The sequence below is a fragment of the Vigna angularis genome, chromosome 5 (genome assembly GCF_016808095.1).
Source record: "Vigna angularis cultivar LongXiaoDou No.4 chromosome 5, ASM1680809v1, whole genome shotgun sequence".
Lineage (NCBI taxonomy): Eukaryota > Viridiplantae > Streptophyta > Magnoliopsida > Fabales > Fabaceae > Vigna > Vigna angularis.
The window spans coordinates 40,511,238-40,529,183 of record NC_068974.1 but is presented as its reverse complement, the minus strand read 5'-3'; the positions used below and the strand labels follow the sequence as shown (position 1 = coordinate 40,529,183).

The 17,946-nt window shown below is 33.8% G+C and overlaps 2 protein-coding genes across 2 annotated transcripts in view; both read left to right on the top strand.

Moving 5' to 3' along the window:
- LOC108340706 (structural maintenance of chromosomes protein 6B) overlaps positions 1–17,795 on the top strand; it is a 29,175-nt gene extending 11,380 nt beyond the window's left edge. Inside the window, exons 10-28 of the mRNA XM_052877725.1 lie at positions 46–121; positions 496–570; positions 745–849; positions 1,973–2,142; positions 2,240–2,342; positions 8,573–8,685; positions 9,460–9,664; positions 10,069–10,200; positions 11,020–11,134; positions 11,249–11,334; positions 11,447–11,542; positions 12,337–12,473; positions 12,583–12,685; positions 13,918–13,997; positions 14,099–14,177; positions 14,415–14,472; positions 16,262–16,359; positions 17,101–17,195; positions 17,432–17,795. Coding sequence (XP_052733685.1) covers positions 46–121; positions 496–570; positions 745–849; positions 1,973–2,142; positions 2,240–2,342; positions 8,573–8,685; positions 9,460–9,664; positions 10,069–10,200; positions 11,020–11,134; positions 11,249–11,334; positions 11,447–11,542; positions 12,337–12,473; positions 12,583–12,685; positions 13,918–13,997; positions 14,099–14,177; positions 14,415–14,472; positions 16,262–16,359; positions 17,101–17,195; positions 17,432–17,489 — 1,984 coding nt within the window. The 3' untranslated portion in view covers positions 17,490–17,795. The remainder of the gene's footprint in view (positions 1–45; positions 122–495; positions 571–744; positions 850–1,972; positions 2,143–2,239; positions 2,343–8,572; positions 8,686–9,459; positions 9,665–10,068; positions 10,201–11,019; positions 11,135–11,248; positions 11,335–11,446; positions 11,543–12,336; positions 12,474–12,582; positions 12,686–13,917; positions 13,998–14,098; positions 14,178–14,414; positions 14,473–16,261; positions 16,360–17,100; positions 17,196–17,431) is intronic.
- The window catches only part of LOC108340791 (choline/ethanolaminephosphotransferase 1), a 34,790-nt gene continuing 23,130 nt past the window's right edge, over positions 6,287–17,946 (top strand). The window contains exon 1 of the mRNA XM_052877728.1: positions 6,287–6,290. Within this exon, the coding sequence (XP_052733688.1) occupies positions 6,289–6,290 (2 nt within the window). The 5' untranslated portion in view covers positions 6,287–6,288. The remainder of the gene's footprint in view (positions 6,291–17,946) is intronic.

The following is a 17,946-nucleotide window of genomic DNA, read 5'->3' as shown; positions in this document are numbered from 1 at the left end:
TTGGGATTTAAAGTTCTTGTTCTTAAGTATCCTTTGTCATTTCAGATTGAAAGAAGAAGATGCTTCTTTAATGGAGAGTATACGTAGGCAAAATGACGAAATCCAAAAGATAGCTGATAAGGTGTGCCTTTTGCTAATGCTTTTAAATTGTGATGGAATTCTTATTCTCTCTTTGGTTTCTTGTAAACAAATTTTCTTTTATGGTTTTTTATTTTCTAATTTCAATTAAATTTTCAGAATTTTTACATGTTCTTTTCATTTTTTTTAACACTAAACTCTCTGTAATTTGTGCCTCTTAATGACCTTTTTTTGGATTGGGAGGGGATATATCTTTTTAAATCTTTCTTAGGAAGCTGATAAAAAGGTTACCGTTTCCTTATTACATGATGATGTTAAAGAGTACCTGATGCAGATTTTTTTTTGAGGCTCTTCTGTTCTTTGAAACTTGTTTATTACAACATTAACTATATCAGTGTAATTCATTGCTTTTAACAGATTCATGATCATGAAAAAAATCACCATGGTACCATGTGCCGAATCCGTGATCTTCAACAACATCAAAGCAATAAGGTATAACAAATATTGTACTTCTTTATCAAGATTAAAATATTGCTTTTATTTTTCTTTTGTATGTATTTTGTTCATTTCCATAAAATCTAATAGACAATAAATTTTCATAAAATTCCTTGCTTTAATGTTGCTAAGAACTGTTTTTCATGACTATGACTATCTTTTTGGAAGCAGATTACTGTTTTCGGAGGAGCCAAAGTAATCAATTTATTACAAATAATTGAGAGATACCACCGAAGGTTTAAAATGCCTCCAATTGGTCCAATTGGTGCCCATCTGGTATTATAATTTGTAATCCCTTTATCATGTATTGCATATTACTCTCTTGGCTTATGCAGAGTTTTTTGGTTCAAGTGAAATGAAGTGTCTTTCTTTGGTTAGCTGTTGTCTTCTTCTCAGTGGAATAAATAAGTGAATACAGTGATGGAATATCTATACTATTATATATAAAGGGAATTCACTGATTTGGTGTACACATTTGTTTTCGAATTTTATCCTTTAATAAATAATTTTTTTAAAATTAAAATAATTATCTTACCAATTTATTAATGGCTTTTTAAATTTAACTATTTTTTTTAATTTGACCATTTTTTAAAACAAAATAACTATTTATAATAAAAAATTACTCACAAGATAATATAAACAATCTATGATATAATTATGAAAAATATTTATATTTATTTTTTTCTTATAATTTTATTATTTTTTATTATCATAAAAAAATGTGAATACACATGCATGTAGCGCATGTTTTTTCACTAGTAACTATATAATTTTAATCTCATTTGTCAATATTTTTCTCTGGTTTCTCATATTTGTGATAAGATGGTTTATTTGCTTCATTTTGTGTTCATGCACCTTGTTTTTTCTGCGGGGTTTATAGGTATCCAGTTTGATATTTTTCTCTTTTCCTTGGTTTTTCTACAATTAAGACTTAGGGACTCCTGCTCTGTAATTCTGTTTTCTTTCCTTCTAAATTCTTATAAATTCTCAGTTCTCTGGCTGTTAGTCAAACTTTACAAAGGTGTGACTCCATGCTTAATGCTTTCTATCCCGAGTTTTCTCATTGATGTAATGCAATTTTCAAGTTTGTTTCCTAGCTCTGTGAATTAATTAAATTGTGGTTTGTTGGTTACTTAATTGCACTACTAGATTGTATTACTTGACATTGCTTTCTATCCCGGGTTTTCTCATTGATGTAATGCCATTTTCAAGTTTATTTCCTAGCTTTGTCAATTAATGAAATTGTGGTTGGTTGGTTGCTCACTTAATTGCCATACTAGATTGTATTACTTGACATTGCTTTTTATGGTTTAACAGAGTTGCTTAATTTGATAAACGAGTGTTGCATGATAATTACTTATTCAAATTATTATTTTGCATTGTTTTTATGGTTTAACAGAAGCTTCTTCATGGTAATAAATGGGCACTTGCCCTTGAATATGCTATTGGGAGATTGCTCAATTCTTTTATAGTGACTAATCATGCGGATTGTCGTCTTTTAAAACAATGTGCGAAGGAAGCAAACTATGGTCACCTTCAAATTATTATTTATGATTTTTCAATCCCAAGGTAAATTGTTAGCTTCATATCGGTTTTGCCTGAATTGTCTTCGTTTGTGTTTTATATTTTTGGTTGTGGTCATGTTCTTTTACTTTCTGGTGTACAGGTTGAAGATACCACAACATATGCTTCCTGATACAGAACATCCATCAATTCTTTCTGTCTTACAATGCGATAATCACACTGTGATTAATGTCTTAGTGGATCAGGTAATTGGCTAATATTTGCTTCCTGAAAGTAATGTCCTATCTCAATGAATTTTTGATTGCTTATTTAAAGGAAATCACAGCTCATTTGGTTTATATTTTCCTTATTTTGTTGTTTCCCATTCTTTCCTAAATGTTGTTCTGGGACCGGGTGGTTTATCTTATCCTTGTTTTAATTCTTTTCTTTTATAAACTCTTGTATCTGAAGTTATCTTTTTTCTGAGCTCTGCGTCAATCTTGTCCAAAATTAATTATTCTTGAATATTAATCATATCCTCAGTATATCTTTTTTTTTTTTTGTGTGTGGAATTCTTTCTTTTGCATGTTCGGAGTGTTGGGTTTTCCCTTTTGTTATTGGCTGGTGTTTGTTGACTATCTTTACTATATGTGAGAGATGAAAAAGAAGCCAAATTCTTTTAGCCATAATGGCTCTCTTTGGTTTATTTGTGGGCAATATGCAATTCACAAATGTTTAAAAGTGATTTCTTTGGATGAGCAGTTGCTTCATAACTTTATACCTGTTGGCTTCTCCTTGTTGTAAAGGATAGTGCTTTTATTGATTTCTTTTAAAGAAGTGTTTCATATTGGGTTGCTATGATAGTTGTTGAAAGACAGAAAAGAAGATGCGTGGGATTTTAAAAACTGTGTATATGGACTCCGGTCCATTTTATATTAGTTGACTTCAATAAATACAAACAGTTATAAGATATTTTATTCCTATATACATGATATGGCATACCTAATCATATTCTAATACTGTTCGATCTCCCTGTGACTATAAAGATTCTAATTAAATAAGGAAACAAATTATAAAATGTTAAAGAAAAATACATCATAAGATTTTATCTATAATACCCAAGTCTGTATCATTTTTATTATTTTTCTTTTGGATTGAATATATTCCACTAAAGAATAATGTCCTTAATACAGTGAAAGTTTTATGACGTGGTATGAAGAAGAAAGAACTTAAACAATGATGGAATGGAGCACAGCTCCTTGCTGTATGAAAACTGGAAGATAATACTAAGTATGATAACTGTCACTGCCACTGATAGAACCAACTCCTCTCTTCACCCTGAAACCACCTTGTACCTTCTCAATTATTTTTTCTCTTCCCCTTAATATGTTTAACTTTAAGAATTTCTAATATGTTTAGTTGAAAATAAGACTGATTTATTATTATCAATCATGAAAAATACATTCTCATATCCTCTATTTGTAATAATCTAATTCTCCTAAAAAGGGAAATAGGGAAACAAAATAAAATAAAAGATTATATATCTATATCTTCTAATTAGGAAGATTCTAAAGATATTTTCTTTAATTACAACACTCCCTCTCAAGTTGGTAAATGAATATCAATCATTCCCAACTTGCCTACAAGATCTTGAAATCTACCCGGAGGAAGCCCTTTTGTAAAAATATATGCTATTTGAAGTTCTGTAGGAACATGAGTTGTAATCACAAATCCTCTGTCAAGATTATCTTTAATGAAATGTCTGTCAATTTCAATGTGTTTGGTTCTGTCATGTTGTATTGGATTATGGGCTATGCTCATAGCAGCCTTATTGTCACAGTGTAGTTGCACTGGGTTCTCCACTTTGACTTTAAGATCATCCAAAATGATTTTCATCCAGAGTCCTTCACACATTCCTTGAGCAAGGGCTTGAAATTCAGCTTCTGCACTAGAACGAGATACTCTATCTTGCTTTTTGCTTCTCCATGTTACCAGACTATCTCCAAGAAATACACAATACCCAGAAGTAGATTTTCTGTCGGTAATAGAACCTGCATAGTCCGCATCAGTATATATCTTCATAGTCAATGTGTCTTCCCTTTTGAATAATAACCCCTTTCCTGGACTTGACTTCAAGTATTGGAGAATTTTGTCAACTGCTTGCATGTGTCTCTCTCTTGGATCATGCATAAATTGGCTCACTACACTCACAGCATAAGCAATGTCTGGTCTTGTGTGTGATAGATAAATCAATTTTCCTACCAATCTCTGATATTGGGCCTTCTCTATAGGAGCACTTTCTTCACTTCCAATTCTGTGATTCTGTTCTATAGGAACTATTGAGGTTCTACATCCCAACTTTCTTTTTTCTTTGAGGAGATCAAGTACATATTTCCTTTGGGAGATGAAAATTCCGTTCTTGGAGTAGGCAACCTCTATTCCAAGAAAATATTTGAGTTTTCCTAGGTCTTTCATTTCAAACTGAGCTGCCAATTTATCTTTTAATGCCAAGTTTTCTGTTTCATCATCTCCTGCAATCATATCATCCACATAGACAAGTAATAGAGTGATTTTACCTATAGAAGAGTGCTTTATGAATAGAGTATGATCTCCTTGGCTTTGTCTGTATCCCAAGGAAACCATTGCTTTTGTAAATCTTCCAAACCATGCTCTAGGGGATTGCTTAAGACCATACAATGCTTTCTTCAGGAGGCATACCTTGTTTCTTTCATTTTTCACTTCAAAACCTGGGGGAATCTCCATGTACACTTCCTCATCTAGATTTCCATGAAGAAAGGCATTCTTCACATCTAGCTGGTGTAAGTCCCATCCAAAATGGGCAGCCAAAGAGAGAATAACTCGAACTGTATTCATCTTTGCCACTGGGGCAAATGTCTCCTCATAGTCAATCCCATATGTTTGGGTATATCCTTTTGCCACCAATCTAGCTTTATATCTTTCTATTGTCCCATCTGCCTTATGTTTCGATGTGAATATCCATCTACACCCTACTGCCTTCTTGTCTCTTGGCTTATCAACAATCTCCCAAGTTGAATTTCTTTCTAATGCATTCATCTCTTCTTTCATGGCTTGATTCCAATGTTCAATTTTCATGGCCTCCTGGATTAAGGTAGGAATTTTTGTGGCATCAATGACAACAATAAAACTTTTGTGCTTATCAGAGAGATTGTTAGTGCAAACATTCTGAGAAATAGGATATTTAGCACATGATCTTCTTCCCTTTCTCAATGCAATGGGTAAATCCTCAGTAATACTTACCTCCTCCTCATTGATATCTTCAGGGATCCTCACCTCCGGATTAGACAATTTTTCTTGCTCGAGCGTTGAAGTGGGTTGTTTTCTTCTTTCATATTTGTTGCCAAAAAATTTGTCTTCTTCCTCTTCTTCCTCACTGTGGACTATGGTAGCTTCATTGCTCAGGTCTTGGGCATCCTGCAAAGACAAACGTGGTAATGACAAGGAGAGTTCATCCACTTCAAGTGCTTTCTCCCCCTGAAGTGGTGGACTGACATAAAAGGATTGTGTTTCATGAAAGGTGACATCCATGGTGATAAAGACGCGACGATTCTGAGGATGATAACATTTCCCTTTTTTATTAGAAGGATACCCAATAAAGACACATTTAAGAGCTCTGGGATCTAATTTACCACGGTTAGGATGATGAGAGTGAACAAAAACAACACATCCAAAGACTCAACTAGGTAGACTCGTTATTATGGAAGAAGAAGGAACAAAAGACAATAGAGACTCTATAGGACTAATGCCATTTAAGATATGAGTGTGTAACCTGTTGATGAGATATGTGGCAGTTAACACAACTTCTCCCCAGTAATTTTTTGGAACAAACATTTGAAAAAGAATAGCTCTAGTTACTTCAAGAAGATGACGATTCTTTCTTTCAGCAATCCCATTTTGTTGAGGAGTGCTAACACAGGTTAGTTCATGAACAATACCATTATGAGACAAAAAATTGAGAAATTCATGATTCACATAGTCAGTACCATTATCAGACCTAATTCTTTTTATATTTTTTCCAAATTGATTTTGGACAAGACGGAAAAAATTAACAAAAATTTGAAAAACTTCGGATTTATTTTTCATAAGGTATGTCCACGTGACAAGGGTACAATCGTCAATAAAGGTAACAAACCATTTGGCTCCGGAAATAGAATCTATGACAGGACCCCAAACATCAGAGTGAATTAAATCAAATGAAGAAATACTCTTTTTATTACTAATAGAATAAGATGCACGATGATGTTTTGACAATTGACAAATATCACAATTAAAAGACTCAATAGACTCTTTGGTAAACAAATGGGGAAACAAGGACTTGATAAGACTAAATGAAGGATGCCCAAGCCTTTGATGATGTAGCCATATTTGGGAATTTGCCCACGTCTCAGATGTAGCTTGTTGACTCATAATTTGTGTGTTGCTTTGGTCATCAAACTCTAAAAAATACAACCCACTTTGCTCATTAGCAGTTAAAATCGTCTTCCCCGTGGCAAGGTCCTGAAAAACACAATAAGTTGGAAAAAATGTTACTGCACAATTTAAATCCTTTGTGAGTTTTTGCGCAGAGATAAGACTATTAGCTAATTGAGGAACATGTAAAACATCCTTCAATATAATAGATGAGTCCAAAATTATATTCCCAGAGCCGCATATAGGTATATCCTGACCATTCGCAACTGTAATAAGTTGTGCTTTATTGCTTTTACCATATGAGTCGAAAGACCCACTAAATGGTGTCATATGATCAGTTGCACCTGAATCAAGGATCCAAATACCTTGAGACACTTGACCAACACTATTGAGACAAATCTTACCTTTTATGGACAGAGTACATGATCCAGAGGGCTTACTCATTGATTCAACCATTGCTTCCAAGCGCTCTAGTTTCTCCTTATAAGCTTTCATATCAAGATCTGGTGGTTGTGGATTAGATTGTGAAGAACTAGATTGATTGGTGGCTTCCTGTTCTGAGGTAGTATGATTTACCCATCTTTGAGTAGACCCTTTGTTGTTTCCCATGCATTCGAGAACATTCTTTCTTCCATGGAGTTTGAAGCATATTTCCTTGGTATGTCCAGATCTTTTACAGTATGAACAATAGTCCCCATGAGTACCTTTTTCAAACGTCTTTCCCCCAACATTTGTTCCCTTGTGGACTCCCTTTCCAGTTGTCATGGCAGAGCCTGTGTTGGAGATCCCTCCATTTAGCATGACAGTTCTCCGAGTTTCTTCTCCTCTTACCATAAAAAAAACTTCTGACAGGGATGGTAATTTTTCTCTTCCAAAAATCTGAACCCGGATTGGGTCATACTCATGATTCAAGCCCTGGAGAAATTTAAAGATTCTTCCCCTTTCAATGAATTCAGTAAGAGCTACAGCATCTGTTTTACACATCTTTATTGTTTGGTTCTGATCGAATTCCATCCAAAGACCACTCAAGATTCCGTGATGTTCTGATATCGAAAGGGAGCCCTGTTTTGTATTAAATATCCTGTTCTCAATGTCATAGTAAGCAGCAAGATCCTTTTTTAAAGAAAACGTGCTCTGTAAATCATCCCATATTTCTTTTGCAGAAGAATGGAACATATAATTTCTCCTTATCTCAAGAATCATGGATTGCCACATCCAGGTCATAATTAATGAATCTTCATTGTCCCAAATTGAGAAATAAGTGTCATCTGGTTCTGGTCCTCCTCCATCTATGTGATCAAGTTTTGAATGACCCTTGAGAACCCTTCGAATAAGTTGGCTCCATTGTAAGTAATTTTGACCATCCAATCGATCGATACCTCCTATATTTGGTAGGTAATTAGGTACTTCCAAAGGAACCCTTTTTACTTCAGACATCCTGTAGAACGGAACTAGGAGTCTCCAGTGACTTTTTCCAAGACGACGACAGCGTGTGGATCACACCGAGAAGAGGAGCAAAAACCTTCAAACTCAGATCTGCTCAAATGTAGGCCAAACGAGTCGTCACCGACCCCAGGAACAGACTCAGGAGGCTCCGGCGACCCTGTCTGTGGCGGCGAGTGGGTCTCGCCGGAGGTGGGCGCGTGGGCTACACGCGCCGACGACTGTGGCGGCGCGTGGCAGCTCCTCTCACGGAGCGACTTTTGGCGTTGTGATCGCCGGTGTTGGGCGCACCTTTCTGCCCTATCAACGACTCCAACCGGCGACGGCGGCAGCGGCGGTGGTCGGACAGCGGCGGCGGTGCGACTGTTGCAGCGGAATGGAGCCCCAAGATTTGGAGCTCTAACACCAAGTTGAAAATAAGACTGATTTATTATTATCAATCATGAAAAATACATTCTCATATCCTCTATTTGTAATAATCTAATTCTCCTGAAAAGGGAAATAGGGAAACAAAATAAAATAAAAGATTATATATCTATATCTTCTAATTAGGAAAATTCTAAAGATATTTTCTTTAATTACAACATGTTTATTGCTTCTCTAGGGAAATGTTGAGAGGCAAGTGCTAGTCAAGGATTATGAAGTTGGGAAAGTGGTTGCCTTTGAGCGAAGGATCCAAAATTTGAAGGAGGTCTACACAGCAAATGGATGTAGAATGTAAGTCACTATTAATTGACATTGCAATTCATGTGTCCTGCATGTACAACTTCTTGTGCAAATAGATACTGTTATTCACTAGCAATTCATATTTATACAACATATTTGAGTGAAATGGCCGGGTATATGTATGTCATGTTGAGTGACCCTTTCAGTGAATCTAGGATAGGCTGTATCATTTTACAAAGTAGTTTAGACATAACTCAACTTTACAAAACTAACCTGGGGTGAGGATTTATCACTTATATACTGTACTTTGTCACTATTTCTTGCCAATGTGGAACTTGTGTGTTTCCCAATGTGAACTCAGTCTTTGGCAGGAGAGTTCTTGCATCTGCCACGGTCCTCTCTTTAGTGCTTGGGGTTCCTTTTCCAATCTTTTTACCCTATACTCCTTTATATGAAAAAGACAAGATTATTTATCTTGGATATTATATAGCTGCTGTTTTTCTTGTAAAGTGTGATCAGTCAGTGTTACCTTGACAATGTCTTAGAACCTCGATGAGAAAAGTGTTTTGGGATTTGGTCCCTGTTGGAGCCATGCTCCTGCTGAAATACAATACTTATCTGTGATGATAGAGTCCTTTTTATTTCAACCAAATGCATCAGCTCGTATCCAAGTTTCAACCCTTTTTGATAATTCAGTACAGACGTTTAAGTATGTAGCAGTATGGATCAAAGCTTCAGACTGATGGAAATTTCTTATGTATGCATTCATCTTCAAGCCATGGCCCACAAGTTGGAACTGGGTTTCCTAATCAAAGTTCTTTTTAGGTTTTCTCGAGGTCCAGTGCAGACTGTTCTTCATCCAAATAAGAGGCAAAGAACTGGTCGTCTTTGTGGTTCTTTTGAAGATGAGATTGAGAAACTTCATGCTGAAGCATCTGATGAACAAAGGATTGCCAATGACCTTAAAAAAAATAAAAGAGAGGCAGAAGTCAAGCTTGAGGAACTTGACAAATATATGAGTTCTATTAAGGTAAACTTTTGTATAGATAATATTTGTTTTCAAAAACCCATTTTTTATTGCAATGTCATATTACTTGAAGGAAAGAAGGAATAACTTTTATTTATCGCCACTGGATAAGCTTCTGCTTCATGCTTAAATAAATTCCTGAGAACTAATTCCAATGGTAAGCTACAACCGTGACTGCTACCGGGCCTCAAAAAGAACATATCTTGGGAGGAGGACTTTAAATCTTCCTTATCTAAAATTCTATGTCCTCTAAAATGTGAATAATATTTAAAAAAAAAATACTAAAATGGATAACTATGTTTTTATGCTTGAAGAAAAGAATCATTAACTTTCATTATTGCCTTTTAACACATGTAGTGATGTATGCTTCATGTGATACTTTTTTGTTCTGCTTTCTTTCTTTGTAGAGACAATGTGTAAATGCAAGTAAAAGTTTTACTTCTAAGAAGCTAGCTTTGGAGGAAGAAATGCATCTGCACTCCGCTGAAAATAATGCAACGCCTTTGTCCTCTGTTGATGAGCTTGTTGAAGAAATTTCAGTTTGTTCTCTATCATCTATTTCATTCTTCAACTAAACATTTTACTTGTTCTGAGCAGTAGTGTTAATAAATTTTGTGAAGGCACAAACATGCAGTGAAAACTACTGTCTTTTTTCCTTTTCATACTTTTTTTTGGTTGGGTGGGGGATGAGGGAGGCAACTTTAAGGAGGTCGTGTCCTTTGCCCTACACCTCTGCTACCAGTAGGTGACAACTAGAACAGAGGGCCAGAGAGAGTTGAAACCCCAAGGCAACCTGATGTTAAGTCATTTGCTAATATAAGCTAAGAATCAAGTTTTATATTGGAAAGCGACTTATAATTGAATCCATCAAATGTTGAAAAAATGAATAGTGTTGTAAATTTTATCAAAGACTCGTAAGGCTGACTGATTCAAGTTAATTAGAGACACAATAGGGTGCAGTCTATTGCTAATCTGAATTAAGGGATGTTTTGTAAATAGTTGAGTTAGTTTCATCAGTGGTTATGTTAATTATGTAGTCAGTCTGGCTGTTTACTAACTTCTTATAATGTACAAAATAAAATTTAAAAATAGAGATGTTGTATATGTGATTAACACTTGCTAGAAATAAAATGTTATGTCCCTTATCCCTTGTTCTCTCTCCGTCGCTTTTTCTTTTATATTTTCTTTATGTATGCTAATATTTGTGACAAAGGAAGTATATAGTATTGAAGGGTTAGAAATAGTCATGAAGTCAAGTTATCAATTTGGTAATATGGAGAGACACAAAAACCAAATAATTTGCTAATGTGATTTTTGTTACTAAATTTAAATGATGTTTTATTCTTATTAAACACTAGGAGATCCAGAAAAAAATAGAAGAAGAACAAGTTTTGCTAGATGGCCTTCAGAAAAACGGGCTTGAAGCAGCAGGAAAAGCAGATGATCTTAAATTAGAATTTGACAAACTTTGTGGTATGATATAATACGAGTTATTTGTTTTATGTCAGTGAGATCATCTGCACTTCTGTTTATTGAATTGTAGAAATGTTATGTGATGCATATTCTATTGGGTGCCATAAAATGTAGAATCAGCGAATGGTGAAATTGCTGCCCTAGAGAAAGCTGAGAGTGAACTTGTAGAAATTGAAAAAGAAATGGGTTCAGCAAATAAGGTTTTTTTTTTTTTAATATGTATATGTTAGCCAATACCTGAAAATATCTTCTATCCATTTATTTTTTTTCAATTGTGTTGGCTTCTTTTTTTTTTCTTAAAAAATTTTACAGGCAAAGGATCATTATGAGGGTGTCATGAAAAACAAGGTCCTAATTGATATTGAGGAGGCAGAGGACCACTATCAGGAGCTTACAAAGAAGCGCAAGGTGCATTTTGGTTAAGATTAGTGATGTAAATATTTTAGACCGAACTATCATTTATGCTTATCACTTTTTCTATTAGCTGTGAAAGCAAGTATGTGGTCAATGAACTGGACCACAAGTTTATAGCATGTTAAAACTAAAAGGTTTCTCTTGAGATACGTGGAAATACTATTAATTATTGATGTTCAGATATTGTAGGGATACAATGAGTTATTATTAATTATTGTATGTATTTCAATAATTTATTTCTAGGGTGGTGGAGTCCTATATAATGTAACCTCTTGTGCAATCTACATTAAGAAGTGCACTACCCTACAGAACTGAAACATCCTTTTCAAACGTCTCCTAATAGAGAAAAAAAGCAAGCATCTTAGACACATATTCATCTATCTCCAATCTGCACTAGAACTTGTTTTTTGTAATATCCTTTAGATTCTCTTTTCTGTTCAGTATCTTTAGACCCTGGATTTTATGGAATGATCTTGTTTGTCAGTCTAATTGGTGTGACATTTTTAATGCTACAATTTTTTTATACTTTATATTTTTGTCACATACACTTCCCCCTGTTTCCTTCAAATTCATTAGTACTAATAAAAAACACAAGATTATGTGATGAATGGAAATATCATCTTGCTTATTATTTTGAGTGCTGTGTGTGTGAAAAGATCTGCCGTTAACTTCATGAATCCTATGTGTTATGGGATTTACTCGTGTTATGAGATAACTTGGTAATGTAAATCATAAAAGATATATTAGTATCTATATGTTGCTGATACCAACCTTGGTTTAAACTGCAGGAAAGTGTTGAAAAGGCTTCCATAATATGCTCTCAGAATGAACTTGATTCGTTAGGAGGTTGTGATGGCAATACCCCAGAGCAAATCAGTGCTCAATTAGGAAGACTTAATCAGACACTAATGCGCGAGAGTCAAAGGTGTCACATTATAATATTGATTTATGTTGTCAGGTTGCTATGCTCGAGCTGGACTTCTGTTTGTATGTTCTGTATTATGATTTTCTTTCATTTTGGTTTCACTATATAGGTACTCGGAATCAATCGATGATCTTAGGATGCTGTATAAGAAAAAAGAGCGTAAGATTGCAAAAAGGCAGCAAGTTTACAGAACCCTTCAACAGAAATTGGATGTATGTATTTTTTGGTTTTACTTATTCTATCGATAAATGCAATTTTGTCGGTATTGTTAGATATAAAGTCATCTTGTTGGTATTCACCCAAAAGATTTATCTGTTGGATTAGTTGGTCTTTTTGATATCCCACTCTTCTACTAATTCTTCTACTAAATAAATTAAGTTTTGGCACAAAAAGGATGGGCCTGACCATCTAAATAAAATAGTTTTCAGCACAAGGATGAGCCTGGCCACCTGGCATTGTCCACATGATTGGACCCAGATTTATGAATACAACAACTTGGAGATAAAAACACTGAATGAGCTAAAACAGATCCCTGTTATGGGACAATTATTGGGAAGCAATGATTGAATATGAACAATGGTTGGAGCACAGCTCCTTGCAGAAATGGAAAGTAAGAAATATAGACTATTGAATTGCCCCTCCCCCCAACACCCCATTTTCTTGAGGAAGACCCTTTTCTTCACTCTACCAGGCCATCCAAATTATTCTTCGAAGAATGATGAGATACCCATCTCTCTTGTCTTGCCAAATGATTCTGAATCCTCTTGTCCAAACCTCTTCTTCCAGCTGTCCATTATTTCTTGCCCCTTTTCTCTTCTAATTTCCTCAGCTGCTGCGTTACATTTTTTTTCTTTCATACAACAACATTCTTGCATTTTATGCCCATTCCCCTTTTATTCCTTCCACCCGTCTCTTCCTTTCTTTGAAATTGGGCATATACATCAAACCCTGATGCCTCTAGCATCAAGTGTGTTAAGTATAAAACCACTGACATGCTTTCACCCAAAAGTTTAAGTTTAGTTGGTTGATGACGGATGTATTAATATTCTACGTAGTTTTATCTTTCTTCTACACCTTGGCTTCTATGCTATGATATAAAAATTAATATTTTTGAGGGAGAGTGAACGTGAATTGGGACTTAAGTTGTCATTCCTTTGTTTTTTAACTGCAATCATGATATATTATTTTCCTTCTTTTTTTTCTAACTGCACTTATGACAGCAAGATTATAGCATCTAAATAATATAAATTAGTGTCCCTATATAGTTGTATACTTTTAGTCCACCTTCTTATTATCAGAAAATAGCTTTTAGTTTTTTAATCTCCTTTTACAAGTGTGATCAGAATTCTTTTACTTGTTCATTCTTCATTTGATGCAGACAATTTATGAGGTGACGTTCTTGTTTAATGCTTTTTAGGGAGTTAACTTTTGTATATTGTTGCAGGCTTGCCGGAGAGCCTTGGAGTTACGTACGAGAAAGTTTCAAAGAAATGCAACATATCTGAAGCACCAACTTTCTTGGAAGTATGCCTTTCACCATATATTATCTTTGTTGTTACGGTGATCCATTGTCACAAGTATTTGTTTTTTCCCTTTTAACCTTGACTTCGTTAAATCATCCACAGATTTAATGACCATTTGAGAAAGAAGGGGATTAGTGGACTTATCAAAGTTAATTATGAACAGAAAACCTTAATGATTGAGGTAAAATTACTTTCATAGTGATATATATTTCTTTGCAGTATCCTTTACCCTCCGTTTTCAATTAAGCAATATTTTTTAAGTTATTAATTTTTCTGTGAGGTAAACAAATATTAATTTGTGTCATGTCAACCTTTAGTTTGTACCTGGTGAAATGTGTTTCTTGGACTTCAGTGCACGTGAGCTAAATTTGTTTCCTTTGTTTATTTTAATTTATTTCTTTTTTTTTGTTATTAATAGGTACAAATGCCACAAGATGCATCAAACAGAGCTGTTCGAGATACTAGGGGGCTTTCAGGTTCGATATAGGATAGTGATGAGTATGCTGTGTCATCATAGGATGAAATATATATATATATATATATATATATATATATATATATATATATATATATATATATATATATATATATATATATATATATATATAGTAGTATTTTGACCCATGTGACGAAAAGGTTTATTGAAATAAAAATTTATAAAATATTTATCAGAATATATTATATATACAAAATAAAAGAACATTTATTTAGAATAATGAAAACAAGAATTAAAATAGTGAAAAATAAAAAAAAAATTATGATAAATTTGTTTGTAATAATATAAATTGCTTTTAAATATTGTTGTCTATAATGATTTAATATAAAAATATATATTGAGTTTAGAACAAATGGCATAATAAAGTATTATTAGAAAGTGATTTTAAGCCTAACTCAACCCCACAAAACCGGCGAGGTATAGATATTTTGAGCATGAGAGTAGAATTAATGGGTGGTTCGGTAGTGGCCTGACAACGGATGGGACAAAATGTCCACATAGATCTTGCTAGGATAGGCTCCAACCTGGCTCTGAGACCATATTAGAAAGTGGTTTTAAGCCTAACTCAACCCCACAAAACTGACTTATAATGTGAGGTTTGCACTCCACTTATATATTATAATTTGGCCTTATCTCTAGTCGAGGTGAGACTTCCAACAAGTATATGTGTGTCAAAAAGTATTGTTTGCAAGAATGATTGTGTCTTTGGGATATAAATAAACAATTGTAATAATTGAATGACCTTAATTATTATCTTTTTAATTCTTTTTCAATAGAAAAAGATAAAAATCAACTTAATTGCCACCGAATAGATGATATACACACTTTTTGAAGTTGTTATTATTGACATTTATAATTTAAATTCTTTCCACTTAATGAATTTAGTTTCACTGGATCAATTAGAACCACTTAATATTGAGGGATAAAATATATTGTTTCATTTTTTGTCATAATTTCAAAGGAGATGAACGAGGGAACCAGCTATGTATTGATGTTGAAACTTTAGGGTTTAGCCCAAGAAAAGGGAAAAGAAAGAATGAAGTGTAACAACAAAATAGATATTAAGATGTTTCTATCAAATACTATTACCATTACCGAATTCGTGTGTTTATATGGATTTGATTCATTGCTAATACTACTTGTTCACTATTAGTAAAACTTGTTACCCTAATATCTTCTAATAGATTGCATAATTTTATATCTTTTATGCCAAGGGGAAATTATAGTCTTTGCATTTGGTTTTGGGCTTAACTCTAAAAAATTGAGGTTTGCCCTCACTTCCGAGCACTTCTTTAGCTTTAGCTCTTGTCAAGCTTTGACTTGAGTTTATTCCCTATACGTCCTCACAGCCAACACTATTGGGTTTAGTGTTTGTATAAAATGATAGGTGACCCAATAACAGATTCAAGACAGACTTTTCTTAAGACTTTGAGTCTTATTCAACCTTATAAAATTACCTTGTGAGGTGAGAATTTCCCACTTATATTCACTACTTTAGTCTTATTTTAACCAATGTAATGTAAATAAATTATCTGTTTACATTATTGGTACAAGTTATGGTGCTAACCTGGTTGATGCAATAGCATTATTTCTTTGATTAAAAAGAAGTTATCTGTTTACAGATATGCATAGGTTTGTTCTTGTACATATTAGTCTTCCATTCCACTATTGATTTTTTATATAACTGTTGGGAAATTTATTAAACATGTCATTTTATTTTACTTAAATGTTGTATGTGTATATTTATGTGTACATTTTTTTATAATTAGGTGGGGAGCGTTCTTTTTCAACATTGTGCTTTGCGTTGGCGCTTCATGAAATGACAGAGGCCCCTTTTAGAGCAATGGATGAATTTGATGTCTTCATGGTATAATTGTTTGTTGCTACTGATCTAGGATAATTACTTTTTACCTTCATATAGTTTAAATAATAGTGCTATATTTTTGTTGCTTACTTGTCCATCTTTAGATATATGTAGTTGTTTGACAATTTGCATCTGTTTTGTAATATAGCACTGCTATGCCGATGATGTCCAAAGTCCTGAGAATGGCCTATAATATTTTCATTGTAAGGGTACTTTATGGAAGGTGGCTGTGGGTAAAAGTAGGCATCTTGTAAATCCTTTCAAAGTTCACTACTATCATGTCTCATTTGTCCCTTCTCACCTTGCGACTAGAGCATGACCCTGTGACCCGTTCTCATTGTTCTTTTCTTAGTCGATGTTCTCTGTTTATTGTAATGCTTTTGGGCATCGGTCTACTAAAAATCCAAACCCATTGACTCCTCTTTGTTTTTCCTCCATGTCTTATATTATTCACGGCATTCTTTGTTTCTATTTACTTGTATGCCTCCTTAGTACCAAAACTTTGAACTTTTTATTGTTGTCGAGGAACACAGGTTTTTTAGTATTATTTTTTTTAATCTATGAGCAGTTAAGCTATACAAAGATCGTATTTAGCATTTAAATATATAAGCTATGCACTATACTGCTATAGTGTTTGAGGTTAGCTACCATACCTGATTGATAAATATGCTTTAGACTTTGTTTTGTATAAAACATAGAAATCTGTTTAAGTTTCCAAAGGTTGAATTTGTATTTAATCTTCAGGATGCAGTAAGCCGAAAAATCAGCTTGGACACTCTAGTTGATTTTGCAGAGGCACATGGATCACAGTGGATTTTCATCACTCCGCATGATACTAGGTATTTGTTTCAACCATGGACCTAGATTATTATTTCAACAATGAGCTTGCAAGAACTGCACTATACTAATGTATAAATATAGGTTTTATGAGCTCACAAGTATAACCAAAAAAAAAATATGTAAAGAAAAAAAACTTTTACTGATGACTGTAAACCGTAAAATATCTGGAATTTGTGTAAAATAGATGAACAGTCCAGATTCCCAATCTTGACTATTATTATTGTCTAATGTGCAGCATGGTGAGGGCTGGTGACAGGATAAAAAAGATGCAGATGGCTGCTCCTCGTTCTTGACCTTTTGTTTATTCATGGCAGCTGGAAACCCATGAAACTGTGTTTTTTTGTGTTTAATCATGTTCAATATCTGATAATTATCTGCTTTAAATTTATTTATGATGTTTGAGGGGCAAGTTTAACCAAGATCTATACATTTTCAGTTAAATATTTTCTTTATGTGATGTAAATAAATAGATAAGATTAGGTCTGAATTCTTGCTCAAAAGTGTATTATTCCAGGTAAGTGCCTCGCTTTGATTGGTGGATAAATAACACTTGTAAATTTGCATTTCAAATGTGAAACTCTTGTGTACTTAAACAACAATAGACTGTTTAGAATTCATGAAAGCAAGTAAACACAATAATACAGTTCGAGACAAGTTTTTTGTAAAAAATAATTTATTTTATAATTTTGAAGAACTATTTAAGCGATATTATTAGCTTCCAAAATGAAAACTTTAGATAAGGATTTAGTC